Source organism: Apium graveolens, chromosome 2, assembly GCF_009905375.1.
Source record: "Apium graveolens cultivar Ventura chromosome 2, ASM990537v1, whole genome shotgun sequence".
Taxonomy (NCBI): Eukaryota; Viridiplantae; Streptophyta; class Magnoliopsida; order Apiales; family Apiaceae; genus Apium; species Apium graveolens.
The window spans coordinates 242,694,351-242,703,963 of NC_133648.1; the positions used below are offsets into that span (position 1 = coordinate 242,694,351).

Genomic DNA, 9,613 nt, shown 5'->3' on the forward strand with positions numbered 1-9,613 from the left:
TTATTACTACTTTAAAAGCATATGAAAAAGATAATTGTTTTGGTGCAATCATTGTTGATATGAAAAAGAAGTGGATATAATATTTTACTGAATTTCCTTATATTTATGGTGTTGCATGTCTTATTGATCCCAGTGTTAGAAAATAAGGTTTAGAAAATATGTTAGAACATTATTACTCGGTGTTAGGAGTTTCATATGACTACGTGCTTTATGTGCAAAATTGTTTAGACTTATTACATCGTCTTGTAGATCTATATACTCATAGAACTCAAAATATTATACCACCTAAGACTAGTCAGTCTAGTAGGTTTAATACCACATTACTTGGTATCCTAACTAAAAAATAAAAGTGTAGAATTCCCGAAAATGCATCTACACCTGCAACTTCATTTAACATGATTAGAGAGTTTTTTCATATAACTATGAGTTTGTTGAGGATTTTTCAATACTAACGTGGTGGAAGAATCATGAGAACCAATTTCCGGTATTAGCTAAAATTGCAAGGGACATTTTAGTAGTTCCCGCCTCTACCATTGCTTCCGAGTCCACTTTCAGTGTCAGTAGAAGAGTGTTGGACGAGAAGAGATCAAGTCTTGCACCAGATGTGGTCAAGATATGTGTTTGCAAAAAGGATCGGGATCAAGCGGTAAAGAGACAACAAGAGAAGAAAAAAGATGACTCGGACGGTGAAGAGGATATTTGGATGACGATGGACACTACATCGGAATCGGGCACGTCAGCGAACGATCCACAAGAAGAAGAAGAATTTGAATAGTTAATAAAATATTTTTGCCATGTACTTTTAGAATTTGTTATGTTTTATATTTTCTTTAAAATGTAAACACGGTTTGTTCTGTTTTTTTGGAGAGGAGTCCTCTCAAATCAATTGTAACATTTTTTTAATTAATAAAATTTATAGAGGTACCGTCCTCTTTTCCTTATTTTATTTTAACACATTCTAGTTTTACAAATTCTGGAAAGAAAATTAACACAATCTTTTTAGAGACCCGAATCTAGAAATTGATTTAATTCTCTATTAATTAATTACATCAATTAGTTAATTTATGAAAATAAATTAATCCAAGTTAAAAGAAGGTGTACATAAGAGAGAAAAAGATCGGACAGAACCAAGAAATGAATGAATGAATAAATAAATATAAATGAATAAATTTGCTAAACTGAACTCAGTTAACTGTGCTATGTGCTAAGTCATTAAAAAAACAATGAATTGCACAACTGTCAGTATAAGTAAAGTATGTATGTTTATTCGTTTAATTCGTCAATTCACAAATAACCGCGAATAACTCACACGTGTTCGTCTCCTCTCAATTAACCGTATTATTTGTTCAATTCGCTGTCTGTTCACGGTTCACTATTCTCGTTATTCGGTCCGAATCGGCACAGCCTGTAATTCATAACGATCCGTTCACAAATTTAGCTCTAATCAAACCGGCCCGAATATTATTCGGACCGGCCGACACGGCCCGATCGAATGGCCACCTCTGCTCATCATCATGCCTTGCCCCCATATTAATTTGATGAATGACATTTATCACCCCTCACGTGATTATAGCAACGCTTGCAGACATTTGTCTTGTGGGCCAAGTTACCCGATTTGTAGGGCCCATATGTCCTCTTTTTCATTTGAAGGCGTCACCTACCAACTGCTAGGTAACTATTTGGGCCAGATGTGTAATGTAAAACGCGTTTGTACGGGCCGAGAAATTGGGTAATGAGCCAGCTGGTGGATCTGGTCCATGTACGGTTTTGTTGTGACTTTTCAACAAAGCGGCTGTTAGATTTGACGTTCTCCTATAATCATGCTTCATTTAACACCTAATAAGTTTGTAAGTATTGATAAATTACTTTGACCCAGCAAAAGAGAATTGACACTAGCTTTCGGTTTGGTTGAAAAATGGCTCCATTGTGTAGCTAAATGATCTCTACCCCCCTACGGACTGTGCCGTTCAAAGTATATTGACAGGCAACTGGGTTCAAATTCAAGCGCAACTCAATATACATACACACCAGGAAAATATGATGAGAAAATCAAAATTAACTATTCTTTCTTTGACGGAGGAGTTCAATCACCTGTCAATATATTAGCCCTCTCAACTAATATGATTCAGCCATATCCTGCTGGCTCGCATCTACACTACCAAGAAATGAATCATGAACGATAACAGAATGTTTTCCAAGAAAACGATTAACAATTTCTACAACTTCTCTACATAACTAATAAAACTACGATTTCACGTAGACTATATGCAGTAATGCAGGCCTTTTGGTCTCAGATAAGAAATATAAAATGTCTTAAATAAATAGGCAACTATTCTGTATAGAATAGCAAACTAACAATTTGAAATCCACCACAGACTACTAAATAGCAGTAGCATTGTCAAACAAATGCTTCTTAATGCTTTTAACACCAGATATTTGATTGCGTACTACATACACCAAATTGAATGAAGACTAGTTGTGCCTGCAGTAAGAAATTATAACACAAAATAGCAACAAGGAATACGGATGCCTGTTGTAGCCTGCATAACAGTAAACAGGAAGTTTCTCCATAACCATCAAATTTATCATGATCACTTTTTCAGGGAGTCTCTGAAGTAAAAATGTCAATATATAAAATGAATGACCAAGCTGATAATATTTTTATATATACAAACAAGCTTATAAAAAAAGCGGGAAGGGGTGAAATTAGGATATGATATTAGATGGTGGCAAAAGTTAATCAACCTTTCCTCCCATCACATCCGAACATCTGAAAGCTCGTGGTACATAATTGCAAGTGTACAAGCTTTTCCTAAGCATCTGAAACAAAAAATATAATAAAAAATGACTCAATAAAAAGAATAGGTGTATCTACCTAAACTCGCACAATAGCAAAAAATTGTCACTTAGCCTCTAGCCAACAAGACATCCATGTGGGCAAAAGCATTGGACGAAGTCCTTCCAGGACGAGAAATTTTTGTCACATTCTTCCCAATGATATTATCTTCTTGCTTCTGTGGGAGGTGTGAAATGTATGTGTTCCTGGAAGATACTTTCTGCATATGCAGCAGCGCAAGCATGGTCACTGAGACAAGAGCAGAATTACCCAATATCCCATTAAAACGATTCACTCTAATGGTTTTCTTGGCAAAATTTAGTCCATATATGAGAACTCTGACGACAACATTTGATTTCTTCACATCCTGAGGTTGACAATTCTCACCAGATGGACATGCTGCTGAACCACAAACATTGACAGGAGAAGCAAAGTTGGTAGCATCATGTACAGCTCCCACAAAAGCTCTAGCTTCGTCAATGACTTCATAGTTCTTTCCTTGGTGTTCCCCTAGTCGCAGAGCAAGAACAATCCGCCTTTGCTCTAAACGAGCAATTGCAACACTTCTTTCAGCCAGCTGCTGAATTTGTACAGACTAAAATAAGAAGAGAAAAATCATAAAGGGGTAAGTACGCGTGCTACAAGAAGAGATTAAACTCCTAATATGATTCAAACTGACTATAATTTTTAAAGTCGTAGCCAGTATCAGGGAATCATATATGCTTACAAGATTCACACAAAGTCCAAAGCTATGCACATAGGACCATACAAAATTAAAACTTTGCTGATCAGTTAGGCAAGGAGAGAAAGGTCAAATACTATTTGACCCTTAGGCCATGTTTGTTTAACAGTATTAAGTAGGGGATAGGATTATAATCCTTTAAATTTTCCAATCCCATGCTTGTTTTGTAAAAAATTATTGAAGAGTTATCCAAGGATTATAATCCTTTAAGTTATCCAATCCCATGTTTGTTTTGTTGGAGTAGAGGATATGACTATAATCCCCTCTAATCCTTGGTGGGAGGAGGTATTGTTTTATCCACTCCTACAAGTCATTTTTTAAAGGATTATAATCCCCTCATTGTTATCCCATGTGAAACAAACATAGGATTGGAAAATTTAAAGGACTATATTCTAATCTCAAGTACTATCCCTCAAAACAAACATAGGATAAAAATTTAAAGGATTATATTTCAATCCTACACTTAATCCTTCCAAACAAACTTATGATAGGATTATTTAATCCATAGGACTAATTTTGATGGGATTAATTATCCCCGGATTATTATCCCAGGATTATAATCCCATGAAACAAACATGGCCTTAGGGCATGTTTGTTTCGGGGATTATATGCCGTGGAAAACAATCCCATCATTATTAATCCTAGGAATTAAATTATCCAGATTCATGTTTGTTTTGAAGTATTATATTTAGATTTGAACTATAATTTTTTAAAATTTTATCTCATGTTTGTTTTGAGGGATAATCACGGGACTGGACTATTATCCTTTAAATTTTCCATTCCTATGTTTGTTTGGGATCATAGTGAGGGGGTTGTAATCCTTTTAAAAATGACTTGTTAGAGGGAATTAAATAATACATCCTCCAACCAAGTATTACGGAGAATTATAATCCTAACCCCTACTTCAACAAAACAAACATGGGATACGATAATTTAAATGATTGTAATCCTTGCATTAACCATTAAACTCAATAAGTTTTTAAACAACAAACATGAGATTAGAAAATTTAAAATATTTGAATCCCATCCTATATACTTCCATGAAACATAAATGGCCTTAAAGTTTGGCAGATAATACACATCAACCCTTAGAAAACAAATTGTACCTCCGTTCACTTAAAAGTTCGAGACATAAACATCCTGACCCTTACCTTAATTTTTCTATACTTTACTTCCTACTATACCCTGGTACTAATTTCCATCACATCCCCTATGAATGTAGCTCAGAGGAAAAAACAGAAAAAACAGTTCAGAAGTCAAATTTTGATCAAGCGACCTTATTTGGAGCTTGATCTAATAGGCTTCCTCATATAAGATAACTCCACCATTACTCTATTTTCAATCCACGAGAATGATGATGATGAACGCAAGTGTCTATGAGGAGAGCTTATATAATTATTACTCATAGTGTAATCTATTTAATGCAGGAAATTAGTAATTCATTTAACGCTAGTAGGTTATCATTTTGTAGTAGCTTTTATAAAAAATCGGATCTTTAAGTCCATTATATTATGTTTTAGACTTGAGTATCATAATATTATTGAACTTTGAATTTGGTCTCCTTTTATTTATGGGTTTCTGGATATTCGTGTACTTCCGTGTCATGTACTTGAAAACAAACACGACATCAAACAAATTCTTTTACCTGAAATACAAATACAAACAAGCAAACACGAACACGACACGAGAAAAAGAAATGACAAGAAACCACATGAAAAAGCACGAACTTTTTGTGTACACAAAAATACACGACACCAGCTACATGAAACGAAAAAAATATTAATGGTTAATTGTCATTTTAGTTAGTAAATTCTACTATTACCATCAATTTTATAGTACAAATTATATTATTATATTATTATTATATAATAAAAATTATTATATTATTTAATTAGTTATATCGGGTACTTTCGTGTCGTGTAGTGTACCCAAAGAGTATGCCCATACACTAAATTTTCGTGTTGTTTCCATTTCATTTTTCCTTGTCGTATACGTCCATTATAAATTTATAATCCTCCCTTCTAGACTTCGAACCTTTGGGGTCGTATACGTCCATTATAAATTAATAATCCTCCCTTCTAGACTTCGAAAACCTTTGGGGTATAGGGCATTTTTCTGTTCATCCGCCCAAGCTCATCTAGTTCTTTTTTTTATTATCATATATCAATTGTTTAACAAGTTATCCTACATCAGATGACAAGAGTATGGCCTATGGCATTCGAGACATGATTTGAAACAACGATATATGATATCAAAAACAACAAAAACATAAACTTAGGTAAGTTAACCGCAGAAAGACCCGAAAACGTTTCCCTAACAATCGGAGGTATAAAAAATTATGATTTCAAACCAAAAATAGACTCAATTCAACAACTCGACATTATTTTAATAAACAAGTAGTCGATATAATATAAGGATTACACTTAAATAGGGAGTATAAACCCTAAAATATAACTTAATAGGATAACGCTCAAAACAAATAGGCTCATTATTGCATCGACTACTAGTGTAAACAATAAAGATAAGGGTAAAATAGGAAGAAAAGTAAAAAAAATATCTAAAAGATTGGGTTGTATAAGTGCCAAAACTTTATGGGTACGTAGCTACGAATTTGCTGTAAAAGGATGATATTAATTTCAACCAAACTTTGAGGTCTAAAATGGTAAAAGGAGAGAAACATAAACCAAGTTTCAAGTCATCATGTTTATTCTAGCAGATATAGTTACCATGCAATGCATGCCGAGCCAAGAGGTTGCACATGACTAGTTGTAGGTATTGAACCCATAAGAGGCACAAGTTTACAAATATTCTAAATTTAGCAATGAAGTAACTATATAAATATTGAAAAATATAATAGATAATATATTATATACCTAAAAAATAAATATATCACATCTGAATGCACAAAGCACAATACTTTTACTTATTTTCTTATCTAATAATCTGGTTTAAAAATATAAACATGAAGAAGAAAATATGTAAAAGAAGAAATGGGAAACAAAACACAGTTACAAGACTTTGTCTATGATTCATAGTTGACACCTTTTGTGGTTTGTGCTAAATGTCACCTTTAAAGGAAATATAGTTGTTGAACACAGTAAACATATGGTTTATTAAACTAAATAGAAGATACAAAATAAACATATGGTTTATTAAACAAATAGAAGACACAAATCAGCTCAACTAGAAAGAACATTTGCTTATAGTCTAATAGTCCTAGTACATAATCAAAAAACCAGGGTAGGCATGTGCCCAACCTTGTCCCAATGTGTGGCAAGCAACCCAAGAAGTTCCGAGCCGGATAACCTTGGAAAAGAACTTTAGGAGGCATACAATGACATGGAGCTCCTTTTCAAGTTTCTTTGGAGACATTGTAGGAATAAAGTCCACAGAGGTCTCTTTTGCGATTTGATATAACAAGTTCCCAGGTACGCTTAAAAGCATAAGTATCACATCCAAATTCCCAGTGGCGCTCCAAGTTATATAAATACATAATCCCATTGATAACATATAAAGTCTTACACTTATTGAACTAATGTCTGGATTTTAAAATTTAGTTTCTAGGTAATATGAGTTTTTCATACCTAAACTGCACTCCAAAAGGGTAACTAATAATTATTTAAGTCTTTACTTCATACTTCATACTTCTTTTAACTAATAATTTAAGTGCAAAAGTTTGTATCTCCACGCGCACACACAAAAAAGTTTAAATAATCATTTTGCAGAACCTTTCATAACTCTTGACTCTTGATAACAATATTTATCTTGAATTAAAGTCAGAGTGTTAGATAGAACTAGAAGAAAGTCATGAAGTAAAGACAAAATGTGCCTATCGACCGTGAATCACAACACTACAAGACAACAGAATTATTAAGCAAACACTAAGGCTTTCATGGTATTTTGTGTATGAATCTTAATAATTTTTATTTCTCATTGCATTCCATTCTTACAAATTAACACTATTCTGTCCTTACAAATCAACACTAGAGCTCAATTCCACGGAAAAGAATTCTATTACTACTTCCTGTTCTTCTTTTCACAATTTGCAATCGGAAACATGTTCACACCCTATTTCTTTTTCAATCTTTCCTCTTATATTCTTCCATTCCGCCATTTATTTTGTTCAGAATTTAATGTCATTCCTTCCTATCAGACCTCATTCCGTTACTTCCAATCAAATGGACAAAAAAACGTATCTGCCTACCTCATTTATTTCCTTCCAATTAAATAATCGTTAATTCATCTAATAAAGGTGCAAGTACATTTTAATAAATCATCACTATATATATGAACAATAAATTACATATATGAAGCATGAATTACACCACAAAACTAAGAGGAACATTTGATTTTTGATTTTTCTTTTCATCACATAATTACATTTCAAACATAATATGCACTCAAGACATGATTTGGGTTGGCTTATTAGTTATATTTTAAAACTAATAATGAAAGAATTTACATTTTTCTTAAAGATATTAGCTTGTAAACCTTAAATAACTTGCACTCATTTTTTATTGATTTATTAAATTAAAAACATATTGAACATTTAATCCTTTTATAATTACTAAGCAATACTCATAATAAAGGCTAGCCTTAAGTCATAACAAGAAATAGAACTTTTAAAAAAGCTCCATTATAAGGACGACTAACTGAAGTGTGACTTAACAAGAAAAAAAGCTTTTAAAAAAGCTCACAACATATACACGTAATAGGGACAACCCACTGGCAAGTTACAGACCCAAATAACTACTACTTATATTTATATCAATCAACTCCCGGTAACGATTACATTCGTTTAATACATACAATTTTAAGTTCCCTCCAATATATCATTAATAATAAACAACGATGTAATCAAACCAAACCAATCAAAAATGGATATGCTAATCAATCCACAAACAAACTATAATTTAGCTATCAATATCATTACAATAGTGTCCATAATTCTGGGACAATAATGCATGAGCATAGATCATGCGCAAAAAGACCATAAATACATTCAAAGAGAGAGTGCTTTATAGTTCTAAGTATATTATAAACAAAGTAATCAGACAAGTATATAACTCAGTATAACAAGTAATAGATAAATTTGAAACATAGGTGACATCAAACATTCAAACATTTTATGAATCCTGGTTTAATTGTGTTCATAAAATTACAAATAGTTCCTACTAACAAAACCAAGCCGAACAGAGGTCCGATAACATTTCAATTAGAACAGCAATAAAATCCACAGAACCAAAACATCACACATGAAACAAAACAAAACCCTAAATAAAATCAAAAGAAAGTTGACATACATGGACAAACTCGAGCTGGTCTTGTAAGTTTTCGAGAGCGGTACGAATGGAATTCAAACTTCTAGCATCCCGAATAGCGGAGACGTTACCCGGAAAGCCCTTAATAAACACAAAACCGGTTCGATTATCATCGGAATTTGTAAGGAGTGATGAAGAATTGACGGAGCGGAGAAAATGAGTTCTGGAAATGGAGTGAATGGCGTCGCTGAGCTTGTCGTGCAAGTCCCATATCTTCTCCAAAACACATTCAACTTCTTCAACTTTCATTTTCCATGTCATCTGAATTTCATCAAGAATTTGTAAAAGAACGGAAATTATAAATGGAAACAATTGAAATTGAACAAACTTTTGGTTTGGTTTAGGGGATTGTAATCCAGGTGTTCGTGCCTTCGTGGGTTGTTTAGTAGAGAAAAGGGCCCCACCAAGACAACTCATGGTAGTGCGCCAACCACAACCGCGTATTCATGAATATTAACGGGGTGTACACGGATCGGATTGGGCGGGTTGAGCAACCCAACCCAACCCAATTAATTCGGGTTTTCAAAATTTCAACCCAACCCAACCCGTTTAAATTTGTAACCCAAACCAATTTGTATACTTCGATTTGGTTCGGTTCGGTTTGATCGGTTTATTAAATATACAAAATTAATATAAAAAATTATAATAAAACATAAGGTTTCAAAATTTAAAACACTTTAAAATAATTCAAAACAATATTACAATTCTCCATAT

At 33.2% G+C, this 9,613-nt stretch overlaps 1 protein-coding gene across 2 annotated transcripts; it reads right to left on the minus strand.

The window, feature by feature from the left end:
• Positions 1–2,658: 2,658 nt before the first annotated feature.
• On the minus strand, positions 2,659–9,308 carry LOC141708259 (plastid division protein PDV1-like). Of its 2 annotated transcripts, none has more exons than XM_074511778.1 (3): positions 8,882–9,308; positions 3,224–3,431; positions 2,659–3,085 (listed from the first exon to the last, which is right to left on the minus strand). In XM_074511778.1, the coding sequence occupies exons 1-3, from the start codon at positions 9,158–9,160 to the stop codon at positions 2,907–2,909; spliced, it is 666 nt and encodes a 221-aa protein (XP_074367879.1). In that variant the 5' UTR covers positions 9,161–9,308; the 3' UTR covers positions 2,659–2,906. The 2 variants fall into 2 exon arrangements, with proteins under 2 accessions (XP_074367879.1, XP_074367878.1); XM_074511777.1 differs by having other exon boundaries at positions 2,659–2,820; positions 2,907–3,431.
• Positions 9,309–9,613: the final 305 nt, after the last annotated feature.

Bases quoted from the DNA above. Each gene is read 5' to 3' on its own strand.
- LOC141708259 (XM_074511777.1), bottom strand. From the start codon at position 9,160: ATGACATGGAAAATGAAAGTTGAAGAAGTTGAATGTGTTTTGGAGAAG. The intron at 3,432-8,881 runs GTATGTCAACTT...TTCTTATTTTAG, and splicing joins ACCAGCTCGAGTTTGTCCAT to TCTGTACAAATTCAGCAGCT.